The 22,730-nt window shown below is 37.9% G+C and overlaps 2 protein-coding genes across 2 annotated transcripts in view; one reads left to right on the forward strand and one right to left on the reverse strand.

Moving 5' to 3' along the window:
* LOC106084450 (zinc transporter foi) overlaps positions 1-9,227 on the reverse strand; it is a 44,349-nt gene extending 35,122 nt beyond the window's left edge. The window contains exon 1 of the mRNA XM_013248140.2: positions 8,795-9,227. The gene's annotated coding sequence lies outside the window, so the exon portion shown is untranslated. The remainder of the gene's footprint in view (positions 1-8,794) is intronic.
* A 3,193-nt stretch (positions 9,228-12,420) lies between these two features.
* On the forward strand, positions 12,421-14,946 carry LOC106084431 (zinc finger CCCH domain-containing protein 3). The gene is made up of 3 exons (XM_013248111.2): positions 12,421-13,897; positions 13,959-14,154; positions 14,306-14,946. Exons 1-3 carry the CDS (start codon positions 12,513-12,515, stop codon positions 14,711-14,713), a joined length of 1,989 nt encoding a protein of 662 aa, XP_013103565.2. The 5' UTR covers positions 12,421-12,512; the 3' UTR covers positions 14,714-14,946.
* The last annotated feature ends 7,784 nt before the right edge of the window (positions 14,947-22,730 follow it).

Consider the following 22,730-nt stretch of genomic DNA (forward strand, 5'->3'; position numbering starts at 1 on the left):
ATAAATGCATACGTTTTCAATATATAACACATTATTTTAACTTCCCTATCACACTGAACGCAATAGTTTTAATGGGTACATTGTAGGCCAGTATGCAGGTAATCCTAATGATGCTATTATTTTGACCGACACTATACATAACATAATTTTAAAATGTTAAGAATAAAAATAAATTAAATCCCGCAAAAGAAAGTGTAACAAAAATTCTAAATTTAAAAGAGGTCAAACATGCAGCTTAAATCTTTGGTCAAGTATGTTTATATATAGAAATATGAATGTTACGCATATGTTATAAACATTAAATTAAAATTTAAAATTAAAATTTATTATTATTTATATATTTTTTTGTATACATTTAACAATGGTGCTATTATTTTGACCGACCCTGTACATACCAGTTTTAAGATGTTAAGAATAAAAATAAATGAAATTCCGCAAAAGAAAAATTCGAAATTTTAAACAAGGTCAAATTTTCACCGTAAAATTTGGGCCAAGCATCTTTATATATAGAAATATGAATGTTACAAATACAATACACATATAGACTTTTTTAGATCATGTATAAATACCATTAAAAGTATTTTATTTATATTTTTATTTCTTTTTTTTACATATTTAACAATGGTGCTATTATTTTGACCGACACTGTACACAACATAGTTTTAAAATGTCAAGAATAAAAATAAATGATATTCCGCAAAAGAAAGTGTAACAAAAATTCTAAATTTGAAACAAGGTCAAATATTCACCTAAAAATTTGGGCCAAGCATGTTTATATATAGAAATATGAATGTTGCAAATACCATAAACATATTGACTTTTTTAGATCATGTATAAATGCCATTAAAAGTATTTCATTTATATATTTATATTTTTTGTATAGATTTAACAACGCACTAATAATGATGAGGTGTACGTAGGCGTATAAGCATCATTGATAAAAATTCAAACACACACATGAACGTACAGGTACATACTTGCATTTGTGGGACGTATACGTAATCTCATTGAGAATCAAGTATACGTTAGTTATACATTTACACACATCCAAAACAATGAAAACTCAAATCTGACACAATTTATAGCCATAAAACGTCAACTATACGATATAATCAATACAATTACTTATTGTCTGGATTGGATGAACTGATGTCATGTGGGTTTTTAAATAACGTTTACGCTGATGTTTTACACAAGTTTAAAAAGCTTCCAAAGCATTTCAATAAATTACAAAAGAGCAATTAAAACAAGTAAATGCGTGCTAAGTTCGACCGCGCCGAATCTTGGGAACCCACCACCATGGATTCTGCTAAAATTTTATAAAAAATAAATTTTGTTGAAAGGCATAACAATGAAAATTGAGGCTTCCAGTGGCTCAAGAAGTCAAATCGGGAGATCGGTTTATATGGGAGCTGTATCAGGGTCTTGACCGATTCGGACAGTTGTTGGAAGTCACAACGGAACTCTATATGCAAAATTTCAGCAGAGATCGGTTTATATGGGAGCTATATCCAACTTTGAACCCATATGGCCCATTTGTAATCCCCAACGACCTAGATCAATATTTGGTAGCTGTGCAAAATTTCAAGCGGCTAGCTTTGCGCGTTCGACCGCTATCGTGATTTAAACAGACGGAAGGACGGACATGGCTAGTTCGACTCGGAATATGGAGACGATCTGGAATATATATACTTTATAGGGTCCTAGATCAATATTTAGAGGTGTTACAAACTTAATGACAAGATTAGTATACCCCCATCCTATGGTGGTGGGTATAAAAATTTCTGATGAATGCAAAATTATTTTTAAATTTTTACAATAACAGCCAGTCTGTGCGGCAACTGTTGTAGATCCAGTCTACGCTTCTTTTGTTGTTGGTGTTGTTGTTGTAGCCACATTGTTATGTGGAAGGAGCGATGCTCGTCAAGCTCTAACTCGTGTGGTGCCTATTGTCATCCCGTGCCGCGCCGTTGTTTCCCTACATTCAATATTCACCTCTCCCTATTCAATCAGAATAGGAGGATTTTATTTGAGGGAGAAATTTATTCCCAGTGAGTTTTCAGAATTGGGCTGAAGATGATGAGTTCAAATCTCCTCGTCGACCACTGACAAAACTTACAAAATTGTTTAAGTAGAGAAGAGAGAGAGAGGAAAACCCGAGAGCAAGCAGAAAAATAAAAAATATTTTTCAAACATTGACAAATGCCACAAGAAATCGATTACGGAACTACTTTGTTGGAATTAGCAGAAGTACTAGTTCCAGGGTCAACTGGTTACTCCAATGACAAGCCCATGTTAAATTCACCAGTTGTTTACACTGTAATTAAACAAAATTGCAGCTAGCCTGATTACTGTGACACTAGTGAATAAACAGTTTTGGCACAGTGCTGCCATCTCCAAAATAGAGATATAGTAACATAAATTATAAAAATTGCATTAAATGGCATGCATTGAAGATTTAAGGTCAAATTCCTTTGAGAGTCGAAAAAATAAAATTACCCTTCTCGACCAAAAAAAATCAAAAATCAGCTTTTTACATTTTTTGATAACTTGCATAACTTTTGACTCAAGTATCAGACATTGAAATATTGTATTTAGAAAATTTTGTCCAATCCAATACAACTCTTACAGCAATCAGGAAATATACAACAAACATTTTATGCTAAGGTTAATATAAGAGCCATACGAAATAGCATGTTCCATTTTTTGAAGGTAAAGAACTTCCAAATACATGCAATGCAAAACTTTGCGGGCTTTAAGTTCATTTGTAAGCTAGCCTTACGTTTTACAGGCGTCAGCAGAAATCGTCTTAATGGTCGGTCATTCATTTGTCAATGTGTTCAAATACCTTTTGCACACAAATTTGTCAAATTTGCATATATGCCGATCACATAAACGTACGAAATTGAATTTCAGTCTACGTTTTAAAGGCAAAGTCACCATTGTCGAGCTAATCAAACATAGCCACCCGTCACCCCACAATCCTCAGCAGCAGGCACAATTAAATCAACAACAAATTACCTTTTGTCTACCTGCCTGCCTGCCTGACTGACTGCCTGCCTCTGCTGCATCACACTTGAACAACAATAAATAAAGAAATAACACAAAACACGCTAAAACAACAACAATAAGTCTTATATAAAACTAAACAAACCCACACCAGCTCAAATCTCCCACGAACTTTTGTGTACGTATAAGCATCAGTAAAACTGTTTTCACCAACAAACGCAACTTTTTTTTCTGATTAAATCTTTCTTTCCTTTAATGGCTACAAACAAAAATTCGGTCTATAACTTGTTGACTGGGGTCAAATGTGTAGTTAATTCGAGTACACATTTTTTTTATTATTTTTATTTGTATGTACGACGTTGTTTAGTTTATTTGGTTTCATTTTCCAACATTGCGTAGATCTTCCGTGCTGGTACCGGCTTTATTCAATAGCAAACTCAAAGAGTTTGCTTTAATTTGGACATTCAGCATTTGGAGAACGTACGGAAGTTGTTTGTTCAATGTTAGCAATCAAGCTAACCATTGAGCTACAGGGTCCCAGTAAACATTTTTCAGCGATGGTTATGCCCTCCTAATGCTGGCGACATTTGTGAGGTACTATGCCATGTAAAAACTTCTCACCAAAAAGTTGTAGCGGCACGGCGTTCGGACCAGCGTTACCGTTGTGCCACTTTAGTATCAAATTTGACACTTTTTTCGACAATGACAGTTGTGTGCCAGTTTTTTTATTGTGCTACTTAATACCAAACTTTTTGGGTTTTTGTGCCACTTTTCCACTTCTCTGTGCCACTTTTCAAAAATTATTTTGTTATTGTTTGTTTTCACTTAAATAACCGTGGTACATAGTTCAAATCTTAACGTGAGCATTTGAAGTTTATCTAGCGGTGATACTCCCCTCACCATTGCTGTCGACACCTCTTCATCATTCAGCATGTAACTAATCGAAATAGTGATCGTGTGTGTATACTATGTCGATCGTTCTGAGTATGCTTAGAGTCTTCAGTTCATCCGTCAAAATCTCGAAACACGAGTAAGACCGCTCGAGATTTTGCAATCATTGCATCATACCTTGATGCAAATTTGCAATTCACATTCTTGTCGAGTATGGTTGAAAAATGAAATCCGTTTAGAAATTTTGTTGCTGTCCGTCCGTTTGTATCTCCTCGAAATACTCTCCCAAGACCCCATAAAGTATATATATTCTTGATCGTCATGACATTCTAAGTCGATCTAAGCATGTCCGTCGAAAGTACGCTTACACTCGAAGTAATAAAGCTAGCCGCTTGAAATATATACTTCTTATTAGTGTAGATCGGGTGGGATTGTAAAAGGCTATATCGGTCCATGATTTGATATAGCTGCCATATAAACCGATCTGGGATCACAATTCTTATCCGATTTGGCTGAAATTTAGCATGACGTGTTTTGTTATGACTTCCAATAACTGTGCGATGTATGGTCCATAACCTGATATAGGTGTCACATAAGCTTATCTTGGATCTTAACTTCTTCTAGACCAAATCCTTATTTAATTGGCTGAAATTGTCTATATGATGTACTGCTATGGCCTTCAATAATCTTGGCATGGTCTCCAGATTGAGAGAAATCGTCCAAAGAACTTGGAGTACATAGTGCGGGGCATGTACGAATCAGTTTAACCGAACTTTACGCCTTAATAGAGTGTGCCACTTTTTGTGCCACCGTTTTAGAAATATTATGCTACTTTTTTCAACGGATGCCACTTTTTGTGCCCCTTTTGAAATATTTCAACGGTAACGCTGGTTCGAACTCGGCTATAAGTTGGGAGGCCCCTTATCATTGAGCTTAAACTTGAATCGGAAAGCACTCGTTGATGGAATTGGAATGTTCATGGGCAAATTTGCATTTGTAGTCCTTGTTCCTTTTTATTTATTTTTTTTCTGAATTTTGAAATTTTAAAGCCCTATAAGAAAGCATTCGGACTCCACCGTGCAATTTCCAAATTCGCCTCTTCAATAAAATTCGCAAAAAAATGCTTTGATATATCGCTAATGAATGTATATGACTTTTAAAGGGTTTTACTGAGCGTTGCTCTTTACCGATAGCCGCGGGAACAGTGATCATTGCTTATTTAAAGGCGCCAATTACCCGTTTTGTCATAGCGAGCACCATAGACACTTAGTATTTGTGCAAAAGCCGGTGCCGCCAGGCCTGTCACTGCGACCCTCCGCTCGCTACCGCTGATTGTCCGCGACTTCCGTTGAAGCTACTCCATATGAAGCATTCCACTATCCGCAACCTGTGGACGCGCCCAGTAGCTCGCAGTTAAGCTTTTCGTGACAGCAATGAACACCACACAGATCGGACCTCAATGTTCCAGCCTGTGTGGTGCTCACAGCTATCCTGTGCCGGGTGAACTTATGGTTATTTGACATAGCTGGAAATTAATTTCACTTATCAGAACTACGCTAAACTGAAATTTTCGGGTAAGTGATACCAAATTGATGTAGTTTTAGCGTTTCACTTATCCGGTTTCAACTGGACTTTCTTTTTTGGTAATCTCAGCGACACGGCGATCTCCAGTGTGCACACCTCGAATTTTTCAGTCTAAGGTCATATTAACTAAGACCAGGACCAAAAACATTTGATCACTTTATTTTTTCAACAATTCGTCGAAATCAAATGTTACCCTCTATAAAATTAATCTCCAAACTGGTTAGGAGTTGCAACAGAAATCTCTGAACCAGATTACTGATCATGCTTCTGAATCTGTGAACATTCCAATGTGCAAGCTTCTTGCTGGTATTGAGACTACATACGATGATCACGCAAGTTTTTTGCGGAGAGTGTCACTTGTTACAGGGTTGAATAAGCATGACCCCAAAAAACTAATAAGTCTCAACCTCTCTAGGGAAATTTTTAATTAGGGAAATCTATTAACAGGAGACATTTATAATATTTTGTTATGTTTTGTTACGTATATAGTTTTTACTTACATATGTTTACATTTGCATTATTCTCTTAATTTATTAAAAAAAACTGGACATCACGACACATTTATAAATAAAATAAAAGAAATAAATAAAATGTAAAATAATGCAGCGAAAAATTAATTAAGTTCTCCTCGAAGAAAAACTTAAAACACAACCCCATTGCCATTCTAGGGTCTTTACTGACTGATTGGTGAAAGCTCTCACTTATGTGAATAAATCTTTGGTCGAGCTGGCTCTTTTGTCTTTTCTGTGTGCGTTGGTTTCTATTTGCCTCTCTCGCGACTTGTAAAGGGTGATTTTTTTGAGGTTAGGATTTTCATGCATTAGTATTTGACAGATCACGTGGGATTTCAGACATGGTGTCAAAGAGAAAGATGCTCAGTATGCTTTGACATTTCATCATGAATAGACTTACTAACGAGCAACGCTTGCAAATCATTGAATTTTATTACCAAAATCAGTGTTCGGTTCGAAATGTGTTCATTCATGTGTTCAGCGATGAGGCTCATTTCTGGTTGAATGGCTACGTAAATAAGCAAAATTGCCGCATTTGGAGTGAAGAGCAACCAGAAGCCGTTCAAGAACTGCCCATGCATCCCGAAAAATGCACTGTTTGGTGTGGTTTGTACGCTGGTGGAATCATTGGACCGTATTTTTTCAAAGATGCTGTTGGACGCAACGTTACGGTGAATGAACACATTTCGAACCGAACACTGATTTTGGTAATAAAATTCAATGATTTGCAAGCGTTGCTCGTTAGTAAGTCTATTCATAATGAAATGTCAAAGCATACTGAGCATCTTTCTCTTTGACACCATGTCTGAAATCCCACGTGATCTGTCAAATACTAATGCATGAAAATCCTAACCTCAAAAAAATCACCCTTTAGTACTGAAAAATGCAGCTGAAGGCTTTGCTAATTTTCGAAATAGAGAGGAGCAAGTGATCAGTTTTTGCTTAAGAAAAACTCACGACTCGCGAGAAAATCACGAAATATGAGGAAAACACTTTCAAAAAAATGTCTGCTTATTTCTTAAATTGTACGTTATTTTAACCTACGAAATCAGACACACTGACACTATTGCAACAAGTGACAAGTGTCGTGACCATGATTACACTCACTTACGCACGAAGAATTTTTGTACAATCAAGGTCACGCACAATCACGTGATCTCGCCAGCTAATCACATGAGTTACACGTGACACGAGTACTTATGACTCTAATTCCAACCTAGAGGCTTTTATGTTTAAAATTACTCGATGTTTACTTTTCAAAAACAAATTAAAACATGTTTATCGGGACATAGATCGGATATGAAATTAATGTCACAAAATAAAACGCAAAAAAAAACACAATTGCTACACACTGTGCAACTTAGCATCACAATGCCGGATCCCGGCACGGGATAACTATGAGCACCACACAGGCTGGAACTTTGAGGTCCGATCGCTGTGGTGTTCATTGCAGTCACGATCAGCTTAGCTGCGAGCTTTCGGGCGTGTCCACAGGTTGCGGATAGTGGAATGCTCCATACGAAGTACCTGCAATTACAGTCGCGGACAATCAACGGTATGGAGAAGTCTCAATGAGAGACCGGGTGCGCCGGCTCTTGCATAAATACTGAGTGCCTATGATGGTCGATATGACAAAGCGGGTTGTTAGCGCCTTTAAATAACCAATGGCCATGATGTTCCCGGGGCGATCGGTCCTTTGGACCGGAACGAGCTTGCTCACCTATAGGAGCTGGATGAGTCCCAATGAGAGGCCTGGTGGCGCCGGCCCTTGCCTAAATACTGAGTGCCTATGATAATCGATATGACAAAGCGGGTTGTTAGCGCCTTTAAATAACCAATGGCCATGATGTTCCCGGGGCGATCGGTCCTTTGGACCGGAACGAGCTCGCTCACCTATAGGAGCTAGATGAGGATCGCCACTTCCACATATAGACACGTGGCTACAACAACAACAATCTCGAGTTGGAGAGGATATCAGTTTTGCAGTGTGAAAACAACTACAACAAAAGACTTACGCTTTAATTGTTAAACATATTGGACACACCAACAAGCATAAACTACAAAGCCGACACAGATAACCTTGCACACAGCTATAGAAGTCTGATAAGGAAAAAGGGGAAAATGCAATGACGACAAATGCAATATTTTAGAATGCATCTCGCTGCCAACGACGCAAGACTCAACCGCGCTATGGTAGAAATTATTTTTTGGTAAGTTTATCATAAGAAATCTTCTTCTGTAAATATATTTCTATGCATGTTTTTCAATTTTAAACAGTATTCCCGATGATGTCTTCCGTTGGAAGACGAAATATCGAATAAAATATAAATTACGAACTAAGTCCTCGAGCTCAATTATTACCAAAATACCAACGAATTAAACCAATTTAGTTCTCATTAAATTAAATTTTCCCACTTTGGCGCAAACCCACAAACAAACGAATAATTCCCATATTTTTTTTTACTTATTTTTATAATTTTATAAATAAATAAAATAAATTAATTCTTTTTTAGAAAATGAAAGTAGCCCCATGTAATAATTGCATATGCTTTAATACTCCCCTTTACATTGCAAGTCCCCGCTCAAAGCAGCATAAAAATTATAAGTGAGTAAATAAGTGTCATAACTTACAGATATGGGCACATTTATATTTATTTTTGATATTATTATTTAAAACCATACGTACGTACACTTGCTTACTATTGCCTAAATATTGCATGGTTTAATTTCAAGACACGCGTTTTACATTCGGATAAAAAGCATAGCCAGCAACATATGTACAAAATTCAGCTGCTTACCTGAATATGCGGCCAATTGTCTGGCTGATGTTTAGAATGATAATAAATTGCAGTTTGCGTTAAGTAAAAAAATGTGTGACCTCAATTACGACGATGCAGGGTATTTGTAAGTCGAACACATTCTAAATTATATTATCAATAAAATAACACATTTATTGGGATACCACGCATATACAAAATATCACGATAGATTTTAGCAGCAGAAGTAGGTATGTAGTATTTATTGATACATTCATCCCTACATAGGCATTAGTATATGTTCTTCATTCAGTCTTTTTTTAGAGCTCCATAGAACCGTGTTTTTATAAAACTGCAGCATAAATTACTCAGAGTTTTTAGCCAATTTATTTATTCAATCTGATATTAGTTACAAAAAAGTTAATTAATAACCTAAATCTCGTACCGCACTACTTCGACGCGACTAGAAGAACTTCACACAAAACAAAAAATAGTTCGAATCTGGCAACTCACTCCAGTTAGTGACAAATACGGAATCAACGTATATAAACGTAAATATGTAATTGCTAGTGCATGACAATCGTTCAAATAAATGCTCAATAAGGAATTTTATGGGTACTCACACGGCAAGAATTCTTGTAAAATATATGATTTCTCGATTAAAATGCATCATGACACAAACTGCAGTCGTGTTTTACCAACTAAAATATATCATCTCTTCTTCTTTTATACCCATGGTACAAGAACTAAGAAGGCAGGGTGATTTGCCCAACAACAACAATTTCTGTGCAACCCTTGTGGATTGTTTACAACTCGTAAGCCGGCTGGGCAGCCGTATGTCTGCCGAGATTAGAAGAAAAAAAAGTTTAATAACTTTTCTGGCCCAGAGAAATTCATATGTTATTGTTTTGTTCACCCACCGATGAGAGCCAAACTCAATGTTGAGTGAAAAACGTATACCAGCATTTCTGGTCTAAACGAGACACCGCATCAAGAAATAGAAGCCGAATCAATTATGGAAACAATAAAATACGCATGTGAAAATTGTGATGGTGAAAATATTAAATCTTCCAAGCAGATGATTTGTTATTGTCGCGAAAATAACCACAAAGAACCATTAAACGACCATGCATCTTACCTTTTTTTAATTTCTCGAATCTTTTTTAATTTGCAAAAACCAAACCTGAATAAAAAAGTTCAACCAACGTTCATTATTTCGTTTTCCAAGTACTTTGTTTTCTTGCAAACAACACACATAAACATGAAAGCACACACATCAATGTCTGACACAAGGAAATTTGTCAAATTAAAAAAATGTTACTCAGCTGTTCGCATGACCATACCTTTAAGTTCTTGTACCATGCTTGTACCCAAGATATATTCATTTACAGGTAGTGGCAGTTGCCCAACAACAAAATATTGTGTGCACTGTTTGTCAAAATCAGTGATTAGTGCAACTCTGATTTTGAGTATGTTAAGACCTCCCTTTTGCCAACATCTGCAACACAATGGCTATATCTTCACATGTAGGAATGATATTGTTGAGCAATTCCAAACTTTCTAGTCATCTTCCTTTCGCGATACTTTCCGGAGAGGCCTGTTCCTGATTTTGATGAAAAAAATCTTCCTGCATTAGTGTTGTTCCCAATCACATTTAAACGTTTAATGAAAACTTGAATGCTCTTGAAAATCCTGACAACCTTTACTTCACGAATTCTGCGAAAATAAAAAAAAATTAATTGTTTGAACAATAAAAAATCCAGTGGCATTGATGGAATAACATATTTTATAATAAGAAAATTTCCAGAATTTACGCTTTAATTACTTACATCACTATACAACAATTGTATTAATAAAAATAATTTTAAACGGAGCCATTCTACACAACACGCATTTCTAAAGTTTCACAATGATATTACCTACTCTAAGATTTGAGTTCAAGTATGTACAGTGGCAATATCTTTGGACATTGAAAAGGCGTTCGATATTGTATAAACTGATTGATTTAGGAACTGATCCATATCTTGCAAGGCGGATTTAAAAAAGTGGTCTCATGCGAACAGCTGTTAGCAATTTAAGATTACAGAGTGTTGTTTGCATTCTCTTTATTGTCATCTTCTTTCTGGTATATTCTCTGCTCATGTACGCACACAAATTTCTTTATGGTGTTGTCAGAACGTTGATCAGCTTGATGGCAAGATGGCAGATTGCACCTTATGATTTGTGGTTGTTGTACGAATGAGACCACCTTCCTTTAATTGTTTCGCCTGCATATCTTGTAAAGTTAATTCTGAGCTTTATTACCTGCCGAAAATTTTCTGTGTTCATTCAAAAAACATCCTCTTTTTAAGGGCTAGTAAAGAGTGGAGTTCCACAAGGCGGATTTAAAAAGGTGGTCTCACGCGAACAGTCGTTAACAGCTGGCCAGGTTTGACGGTATTATCTTTGTTGTTATATTCTTTCTCGCATTTCTCTGTACACGTATACACACGCGCTCAAATTTCTTTGCGTGTGTTGGCGAAAGCACCATCAGCTTAATGACAAGATGGCAGATTGCACGAAACGATTTGTGGTTGTTGTATAAATGAGACCACCTTTAATTGTATCGCCATGGGTTCACTATTTCCCCAACAGTCGCCAAAGAAATATTATGGTCTAGATCTCCTTACCTCTCCCTTGTTGGAATTCTAAATTAAAATATTGACAACGACCCTGTCCAATCTCTGGTGACACCATTCTTCCCACAGAAGCAGAATGATAAAAGTAAATAACATCTAAATAAATAAGTAAATAAACATGTTAAAGCAAAATAGTATAAAATGTACAAACACAAGTATAATCATTAAACAACCAAATACTACATTGTTATGCATTTATGTATGTACAATATGTGTGTTCTTACGTTCCATTTTCTATTGTACCTGAATGCTCGTTTCCCATTTTATGAAAAACTTTTAACTGAGATATAGACATAAGCATACATTTATATATGCATTCTTACAAAGTCATATCAATGAACTTTCGTTTTAGAGCTCTGTTGTCAATAGTAAAACAAAACATCTTTGTTAACAAGGGTTAAGCATCTTTGTTTTTATTATGTCTGCCTGTCTGGTAACAGTAATGGCCACGAGCAAGCCATTTCTCTCGGTTCTTGTTTTATATGTAATTTACCATATTATACTTTTCAATATTGCAAGTAGCATTTCATAACAATTCCAATGTTTAATAGAATAAGACAAAAATAGTTCTATGGGTTCATGCAAAACTATTCGTTTATACCATTGTCAATTCATTGAAAAAGAAGAAGATTCAATAAAAAACATTTATTACTAGTACTATATTACTTAGTTGTATCATGGGCAATACGTTGTTCTTTTAGATGGCACATCATGATCTTACTCGTCGTGTGTACGTGTTGACTTGCCAAATAGGTACATCATTTTTTCTTTTCTTTGTTTTTATTTAATTCTTTTTAACTTTATTTTGGACACAAATTTAAATATTATACAACTTTTGCGCTATTCTTTGTGACATTTGTTTACAGAATTTCATTTCTCTCCTCCTCCTCGTTCTCCTCATTTGTTATTTATGTTATGTTTTCGAAAGCACAAGTACGCCTCTAACTTGTAGTTTAGAAAATGGCCCTACACATTTTGACAATTTTTAATTTTACTTATGTGTCATCATTTTATTTGCTTCTTCGTAATCCTTATTGTTTACAGTCTTGAGAGTATTAAGTAAAACGTATTAAAAGCGTAAAATGTTACCTCAAAATTATAACAATCCAAGAACCATACACATAAATCCTAATTTCAAAGGACAACGGAGTCAATCTTATGCTACTTCGACGGAGGCATCGTCGACATCAACATGCAACAATTCAGCTCCACCACCTGTTCTGCCAGCCTCTGCTCATATAAATCCATTGTTTTTGGAGAAAAACAAAAGACCAACCATTCACATGAATCCCCAGTTTCTGTTTAAACTGCAAGAGCAACGTCCACAAACAGCCGAATTACAGTTTCCGAAGATTCCTCACCCAACGCCAGTACAGTTAATTGATAGTTTTCCTATTGCAGCTATCAGTAAAGATGAACAACGTAGCAATACCTATGAAGAAAATAGAAAGATCATTTGTAAGTCAAAAAATCGTTTGGTAAGGGAGCCAGTAGGATCTACTCGTGCTGTGGTGCCCCCAAAGGCAAATAACAGTCAACCGCCAATAGTTGTTATAACAAACCGTAAACTTATTCGAAAATCTGCACAAACTTCCCATGCCGTAGTTGAAAACCAAGCCAATACATCAAAGACGAATATCGAAAACAGAACTGTAGCCCAACCGCAACCTATAGTAGTTGTAACTAGACGTAAATTAATTAGAAAATCGGCATTACCTGGGTCGCCACCAACCCTGCCCAGCCAAATGATGTCCAATAGTTTAACTTCTAAAACACACAAAACTAGATATAAACTGGATAATCGAACTATAAAAAAGAATCCTCTCTCTATATCACCATCCGGAATATCACGAATAAGACGTAAATCATTTGTTGGGCGCTTTGCTCTACTTAGAAGAAACTCAACAACACAAATTCCGAGTGCAAACAGCTGGAGGAAAACGACAAATATTCAAAGTATGAACAAGAAACTGCAACTTTTAAATATCAATGGACTTTTGTATAAGTCGACACGCAACACTTTGCAGCTTAAGGACTTATCATGCATAAAGGCAAAGAAAGCGACTGAACCAACAAAGCCCCAAACTGGGTTAACGATATTCGTTCAAGGTACAAAATATATAATGGACCCACAAAAATTTAAACTAACGCGGGTGGTCAGTAACGACAAAGAAAACCCAACAAGCAAAACTAAGAGTCTAACAAATTGTCGCCAACGTATTGACATAGGTGGTTACACTTATGTGTCCGCACCCACCTCAAAGAATGTCCTGGTACGGACAAGCAATCATCTGGCTCGTGCCTATGTAAACAACGCCAAACATAAGAGTTTACAGCTATTGACCAAACGCTTGGTAAAATCCAATGTTCCATGTCCCATTTATCAGCGTGTCGGCAAATGTGCTGCTTTTGAGCGTGGAAAATGTTTCAAAGTTCATAATAAACAACAAGTGGCTATTTGTCCCAAGTATAATTTGTATTGTTTCAACATTTAAGAAGCTTCGCTTACATTGATTATGTCTTTAAAGGTTTCTACGCGGTGAATGTATTAATTCAGCATGCCTTATGTCCCATGAAGTCTCCTTGTCCAAAATGCCTGTTTGTAAGTTCTACATGCAAGGCGTGTGCGTACGAAACGATTGTCCATACTTGCACAAAAAACTAAGTAGCAATGCGGAAGTTTGCATTGATTTCTTGCGAGGATTTTGCCAATTGGCGGAAAAGGTATGTTAATAATTGCTCAGCACCATAATACTAGTGGTGCTCTAAAAATCAAATATTAATTTTGGTTTACCCAAAGCCTATTTCAAATTCTAACGAATTTTAATTTATTTTTTCTACTTTCCTCTAACCCCATTTCAAATGCTATTTCAAGTGCAAACGACGTCATGAGTTTGTTTGTCCTGAACTGGAACGTAGTGGCCAGTGCACTATAACAAATTGTTTGTACTGCAAAGGCAAAGTAAAAAAAGACAAATTTTTAGATAAAAAAAGTGATAAAAGCAAAAACATAGATTCTAAAAATCAGTTAATAAATAGTGGCGAACATTCGCCAAATGCCGCCGTACATCCAATGAATGCAACTAAAGAGACTATCGAGAAAACAACTGGTGTACGATACTTTATAGGACCTTCGGAGGAAGTTTTATCGAGAGCTAGTGATACTGGGATACTATCAGACAACCAAGACAATGAAAATGAAACAGAATCTCTAGCAGAACCCGAGGAAGGTATGAGAAAGCGACCAAAATTGGGTAACCTTCCAGCGTTTATACCATTATGATATGTAGAAACCAAGCATGTTGACGACATATAGGTCCAGGTACAAAGCAACCACGTATTTATGTACTTCAAAGAAGTTGCGATACATTTTTATTAGCAAAATATAAATCTATACAATATACGTAAGTTTTTAGTTTGTACATTATTTGGCCATAAAATATTTTAGTACTTTTTATTTTTGACCAAACATTTTCAGAAATGTGGCATATACAAATAAAGTGATATATAAAGTTACACATACCGTGATATCTCTTTGGTGGGATGGGGATAATTTAAACTAATATGCAGCCATTGTCTCACATTTTTTCACCTACTGCAAATAAATGTCTAATACTCATTTTGAATAGGAAAATATTGAACTTGTTTGTCAAAAGTCTACTTTACAACTAAAGATATAGCAGCACTATAGCATAGTACGTTTTTCATTGTAGAAGTTGATAATGTGAATCATTTCTAAAGTGAACCTTCTCGCTTATTGTCATTTTCGCGGCTAGTTTGTCAAACCCTTTAAAATGTGGGAGTGTCCTGTCAGGCTGTATTGTGCGGCAAGATCCGTTATCTGTTCAATCGGCCTCGATTTTAGTCGGATTTGTGTCCGGAAATCCGTGTTTTCAATTTAGATTTTGTACAACCAAAATATAGACCCTGACATGCGTTGGACTCGGCCCCGTTGCATTGCAATCTATTGACAACACTCAACAAGTTTCCTCTTTTTGATTTTAGTCTTTGTCCAGTTGAAAAAAATGTTTACAGTGTTAAGCGTTCTTAGTGCAATTTGTTGTGTTCTATATTTCGTCTGCTTGATTCTGTTGAGTATCCAGATCCAGGAACTCTACGACTATGATGGGGTGCATCCAGAGGAATCTAGTTCTCAGTCGAGTGGTGCTTGCTGGACACTTAAACAGGTGCCGTGTGGTCTCTGGTAAGAATCGGGATATACATTCTGCACGTCGGCATCAATTCCATGGCAGCCGGTTGTATGTACCAGATTGACCCTATGAATTGTTTCATCGGCAAGGGCTGCCGCCTCAGTGTACCACACACTGCTACTACAACAACAATCCTTGTCCTGTAGGAGTTGAGGCGGCTACATCTGTCGGATCGTAATTGAGCCTGAACTACTCTGGTTTACCGGGGGAGATATCACGCTTGGGGAACTGTCTGTTTCACTCTACGGTACATTCCACAAATGACTGATCCTACATTCCACAAATGACTGACGACCACACAGATAATTCGCTAAACAGCGTTTCAGGCCTGGCTGGAGGGACGTGTTGGCTATGACCTCAAATAGTTTGCCATGGATGACCGTGTCAAATACCTTCGATTTGATTGAAGCCACGGCAAATGTGTGCGATGATGGCATGCAAAGCAGTTGTTGTGCTATGCAGATGCTCGGCGAATGGAAATTCTCCAACGAGACTCGGGAGGAGTAGTTCTTCAAACGTGTTGGCCACTGGTGAGAGAAGGAAGATCGGTCTGTTGGACTTCCTCAAACGCGGGTCCTTTCCAGGCTTCAGTCTTGCAGACATCGGGAACTATAAGAGTGTTCAAAGACAGGTTGAGGACAGTAGTAAAATTGCAAATTTGCAAATTTTGCCCATGAACATTCCACTAAGGAACAGAGGCAAACTTCTCACATATCAACGAGTGCAGTCCGATTCAAGTTTTAAGCTCAATTATAAGGGCTTCCTTTTTATAGCCGAGTCCGAACGGCTTGCCGCAGTGAGACACCTCTTTGGAGAGAAGTTTTACATGCCTCACAAATGCAGCATTAGGAGGGGAAAACCACCATTGAAAATTTTTTCTGATAGTCTCGCCAGGATTTCAACCCAGGCGTTCAGTGTCATAGGCGGACAAGCTCAATTATAAGGGGCTTCCTTTTTATAGCCGAGTCCGAACGGCGTGCCGCAGTGCTACACCTTTTTGGAGAGAAGTTTTTCATGCCTCACAAATGTTGCCAGCATTAGGAGGGGAAAACCACCGTTGAAAATTTTTTCTGATGGTCTCGCCAGGATTTCAACCCAGGCGTTCAGTGTCATGGCCTTCAAAGGACAGGAACTCAAATCCAGGTAGATCCAGATTTTTCAGCATCAGTGTAGAGATTCCGTCGGGGCCCAAAGCCTTGGTTTATGTGGCGCCACGGATGTCATTCGTAACTTCGCCCATGGCTGTCCATCGGCTCGGAGACCACGGATGCGACGAATGGCTCTTCTCCTATCCTTGTCACTCTCCGTATGCACAATAAATTGACGGCGCATCTCATCGGATCAGTCGCAGTTACGTCGCCAAAAGTGACTGAGGTCCTGTTAGCAGTGTGGCGACTGAGGCGACAGTCCTTGCCGATGAAGCACTCCATCGAGCCAATCCGGTATGTACCACCGGCTGCCATGGCATTGAACTAATCCAATAAGTACTAAATATTTAATCTACACTTTCATTAAAAAAATAAAAGTCCACTTTTTGCTTTTTCATTAAATTATTTATTACATTCTTATATAAGTATTTGCATGTTTCCAAATGAACATAAATTAAATCGGTTTATATTAAAAAATATTGAGTGTTGTAAGTACATGGTGAATTGTTGCACTTTATTTAAAAGCATATTGAAGAAAACACTTATGCATAGTGTATGTGCATGAAAAAAGTGCACAACTAATTAATTTATGTATGTTTATATGTATATATGTATGTATGTATATGTACGTATGCATGTATGTATATGAAACCAATAAAATACGTCTATGTATGCTTTATTTCTACATGAAGAAATTTAACTATTTTTATATTCTACTGAGGACAATAATGTGGTGTAAAGCATAGATTTTACTTCTTCCTATAGCATACGGAGCTGTGCTTCGTTTTTAAAAAGTGTACTGTTGTCTTTGTGGCATCACACAAGGGATTAGGTTGTATTTTTAGCTGTTATCTTTGCAAAATCAAAATATATTCAGTAACGTTCGCTCTAGTGCCACATCGAATTCCTATTGCCGACTACGGAGAAATTTTCAAAATTTTTAATTGTTTTCCATATCCCATATCTCAATTTTAGGGACTCGAGATTTGGGGACGTCCAAATCTCTCCTTACCTTACGTCACCCTATCTTAGGAACACGAATGCATATGAAGTCAGTTTTAGGAACTCGAGATTAGGGGAATTCCAAATCTCTCCTTACCTTACGCCACCCTATTGAAATGCTGCGGATGGACAATATGGTGCACAAATTAAAGTAACTTTTGCATAGAACACAAGTATGGCGGAAAAGTCGTTGGAGGGGGTCGAGAACAATTTTAACAAATTTATAGCATTGATCTCAAACTGAAAGAAACTTCAAATCGTTTGCATTTTTGTTTTTGCAATATGAAACCAAAAATGTGGTGCTTTGTTACATACACACACACACAACTTCATGAGAAAACCAGCAAGGAAAGGCAAAAGTCGGGCGGAGCCGACTATATAATACCCTACACCACCTGATGTACGTAGTACTTATCTTGAAATCTAGTCAGACTTTAATTTGAAAACCCATTGAAATATCAAATAAAACCTTGCAAGATTTTCCTACGATAGGACGACAAATTTGGATGTCCACATCCTTGAAAGGCCATATCGGATAAAAGATTATATGGGAGTTATATCGAAACCTGTGCCAATTTTGATGACACATACAGGGACGTCAAATAGAACATCGCACATATGAGGACGATGAATAGAACACCCCACGCCAAATTTTGTAAAGATCGAACAAAAATTGTGGCTTCTACAGATTTAAAAGGCCATATCGGTATGAAATATATATATATATATGTGAGATATTGTTGGAAAGTACGAAGTAGTCACAACCATTATTTGTATTGCAACACTGTGTTCTCTATTCCCTTTTGTGTATATTAGTTTTTACTATTCCTTTTTGATATTTCATTCTTTATTGTATTCGCTATTACATTGTACTCATATTCAAATTTACCAGTCAGTCTGGAATAAACTACAAATGAATTAACAACAGGTTATGGGCCCAGGCTCCGTTTTCAAGAAGACGCGTAAAGAATTAAATCGATTTTTATTTGCGAAGAGTACGGTTATGAAAAATAAATATGTCGGGCAACGTAATACGGATTGAGCCTTTAAATTCCCAGAATTACGATACATGGAAATTGCAAATTCGTGCAATTCTTATAAAAAATGACTTGTGGGCATATGTCAGTGGCGCATCACAATGCCCGTTAGCTGAAGCTGCCGAAATCGAGAAATGGAAGATCGCCGACCAGAAAGCTAGCGCGGATATTTTGTTATCAATGGCACCATCGGAATTGGGGCTCATATCCGAGTGTAAAACATCTAGGGATATATGGCTGAAATTGGAGTCCACATTCCAGTCGAAGGGGCCTGCCAGGAAGGCAACGTTACTAAAGCGTGTTGCTTTGGCACGTATGAAGGAGGGTGAGAGTGCTCGCGATCATATGAACGAATTCTTCGACGCAGTGACCAAACTCAAAGAAATCAATGTAACCATCGGAGATGATTTACTGGCCATTTTGCTTCTGTACAGCTTGCCAGACTCGTTCGAGACATTTCGATGTGCATTGGAGACAAGGGATGCACTGCCAACGCCCGATGTGTTGAGAGTGAAAATACTCGAAGAGGACCAATCACGTAAAGCAAAAACAGAACGAGATGAGCAAAATGCAATGTATGTAAGGCCAAAGAAAAACAACGTCAACGGAAAATTTGAAAGAGTAGCGAGAGAGGATAAAGTCGAAAATGCAAAGGCACAAAAGCAAAGGCAAAAACAGGGTTGTTTCAAATGTGGAAGATTTGGGCATTATGCCAGAAACTGCAGATCAAACGCAAACCATGCTGAGGAGAGCGAGGGCAGAAAAGAGAAGTCGCTGTTTAATTGTGTTGATGTGACATTAAATTGTTTTGACATCTCTAGCGAATGGTGTTTGGATAGCGGCTGCACCTCTCATATGAGCGCATACAAAGAAGGGTTTGTTAAAATGAAAAGCATAAGGAAAAGCTTATGTTTGGCAAACGGTGAGATGAGCGAAATATCTGGTATTGGTGACGTCAAAATAAAAGTTGCTAACAAAGGGCAAATGCAACCTTTTATAATAAGAGACGTAATGTATGTTAAAGATTTACGCACCAATTTGCTGTCCATCTCAAAACTGACGAATAAGGGATACCAGGTGCACTTCCATAGGGATGAAGCCTTTATAATGGACGGTAAAAATGAAGTTTGCAGAGCAACTCGTAAAGGTAATCTTTACTTTATAAACTCGATTGACTCTGTTAATTCAGCTGAAGAGAAAATAGGTGAGATCGACCTGTGGCACCAGAAATTAGGCCATCTTAATGAACATGATTTGAAATTGCTTGCCGATACTAAGGGCGCACATGGGATTGAAATCAAGAAAGGCCAACGATTGTCAACATGTGCGGTGTGCTTGAGTGAGAAACAGACACGAAATAGTTTCAGCAGTCGAGGTGATAATCGTACCAGTGAATTATTGGAAGTGGTTCATAGTGATGTCTGTGGCCCCATGAGAGTTAATTCACATTCGAACGCAAGGTACTTTGTCACTTTCATCGACGACTATTCTCGATACTGTGAAGTCCATTTCTTGAAGCAGAAATCTGACGTGCTGGGTGCTTTTAAGAAATTTAAGAGTTCATCGGAACTATTAACTGGCAAAAAGATTAAATTTCTCCAATCGGATAACGGCACCGAATATCTAAATAAAGAATTCAATGATTACCTGGAAAAGGCCGGCATTAGACGAAGGTTGACGGCACCTCATACGCCGCAACAAAATGGCGTGTCGGAGAGGAAAAACCGGACGTTGCTAGAGATGGCTAGGTGCATGATGAAACAGGCAGGAGTACCTCCGGTATTTTGGGCGGAGGCCGTAAACACCGCTAATTATTTAAGAAATCGATGTCCCACTAGATCATTGAATGGAAAATTACCAATAAAAATTTGGACAGGCACCCGGGCATACGTTTTGATCAAGGATAAGACGAATGGGAAATTGGATTCGCGTTCTGATGAATGTATTTTGGTGGGTTACTCTGAAGAGGCGAAAGCATATCGTTTGTGGTCGCCAAAGAAACGTCATGTAATTATTAGCCGTGACGTCAAGTTTACAGAAGACTTTTATGGAGAAGCGTTTGAGCCAATAATCAGAGAAGACTTGGAGCCACAATACGAGTATGAAATGCCAATAGGAGAACAGGAGTACCCGGAACAGCGAGAACGACAGTCCCAGACATCATCTCAAAACGCGAATGATACATTTCAGACCCAGAACACAAATGCTGACGCCATAGAGGATAGTGAAGAGGACATGGATGATTTCGAGGGGTTTGAAGATTGCGAATTCATTAATGCCGTTTTTAACGACGAACCTACTACCTGTGGCGAGGCGATGAATTCCCCAGATGGTCTCAAATGGCGACTGGCAATTGAAGACGAATTTTTAGCACAGATATTAAATGGTACTTGGGAAATTACCGAACAACCAGATGACAAGAAGGTGATTGCCAATAGATTCGTTTTTCGCACTAAAATGGACGATAAGAAGAAAGCTCGTCTAGTCGCAAAAGGGTGCTCCCAACGGCCAGGGGAGGATTTTTCGGACACCTACTCACCCGTCGTTCGATCGTCGACCATTCGACTAATGTCTGCTGTAGCTGTCGAAAATGACCTGGAAATCCATCAGATGGATTTTGTGACAGCATACCTGAATGGAGATCTTAAGGAAAGAGTCTTCATGCATGTACCTGATTATTTGGAGGAAGTCTTGCACAAATTGTCACGAGGAGAAACGGTTGGAACAAGCAAGGAGAAGAATCAGAAAGCCGTTGAAATTGCGGAAGCGTGGCTCAGGAATTTGAAGAAATATAAAAATCCAGTATGCAGACTCGTCAAGGCAATATATGGTCTACGACAATCAGGCCTACTGTGGTACCAGAAACTGAGTCACAGATTACAACAACTTGGATTAATACCATCGAAACAGGACCCTTGCTTATTCATAAACAGGAAAGGTGAGAAGATCACGCTAGTCACTGTTTACGTTGATGATTTATTAATAGCCACGGACGATAAGGAACAGCTATGCCACATAAAGAAGTCTTTGGCAGAATCCTTTGAGATGAAGGACCTTGGGAGGGTCAGCAGATGTTTGGGCATAGAATTTGACCAGGATTTGGAGAATGGTCAAATGTCATTAAAGCAGAAGGAATATACCGAATCCGTTCTTGCACGTTTCAACATGCAAAATTGCAAACCGGTTGTGACACCTTTAGAACAACAATGTAAATTGGATAAGCCTTTAGAACCTGATGCGACAATAATGCGAAAACATCCCTACCAAAGCTTGATCGGTGCCCTTATGTATTTAGCAGTCAGCACTCGGCCTGATATAGCGTACGCCGTAAATTTCTTAAGCCAGTTTAATTCGAATTACAATACTGAACATTGGAAGGCCGCCAAGAGGGTATTACGCTATCTTAAAGGGACGATCGATCATGGACTAAAGTATACCAAAGGCAACATTCAATTGTATGCGGTTGTGGACGCTGATTGGGGTTCCAATCTCTCCGATAGACGCTCCTACTCAGGATTTGCCTTCATAATGTCTTCCGGAGCAATCAGTTGGGAAGCTCGAAAACAGAGGACCGTGGCTTTATCGAGCACAGAAGCAGAGCTCCTTGCTATTACAGAGGCTTCAAAGGAGGCCTTGTATCTTCGACGAATCTTTGAGGAAATCAGACTGCCGAAAAACTGCATTACGATCTTCAACGACAGTCAGAGTGCCCAGAAATTGATACAAAGCGTCGGATACCACTCTCGTACCAAGCATATCGACGTCCGACATCAGTTTTTGCAACAGTACCGAAATTCTGGTTATATTAAATTGGAGTACAAGAGGACCGAAGATATGACAGCTGACGTACTCACGAAGGGCCTTGGTTCCAGTAAGCATCAACAACATATTCGAGAACTGGG

The sequence above is a fragment of the Stomoxys calcitrans genome, chromosome 1 (genome assembly GCF_963082655.1).
Source record: "Stomoxys calcitrans chromosome 1, idStoCalc2.1, whole genome shotgun sequence".
In the NCBI taxonomy this organism is placed as follows: domain Eukaryota; kingdom Metazoa; phylum Arthropoda; class Insecta; order Diptera; family Muscidae; genus Stomoxys; species Stomoxys calcitrans.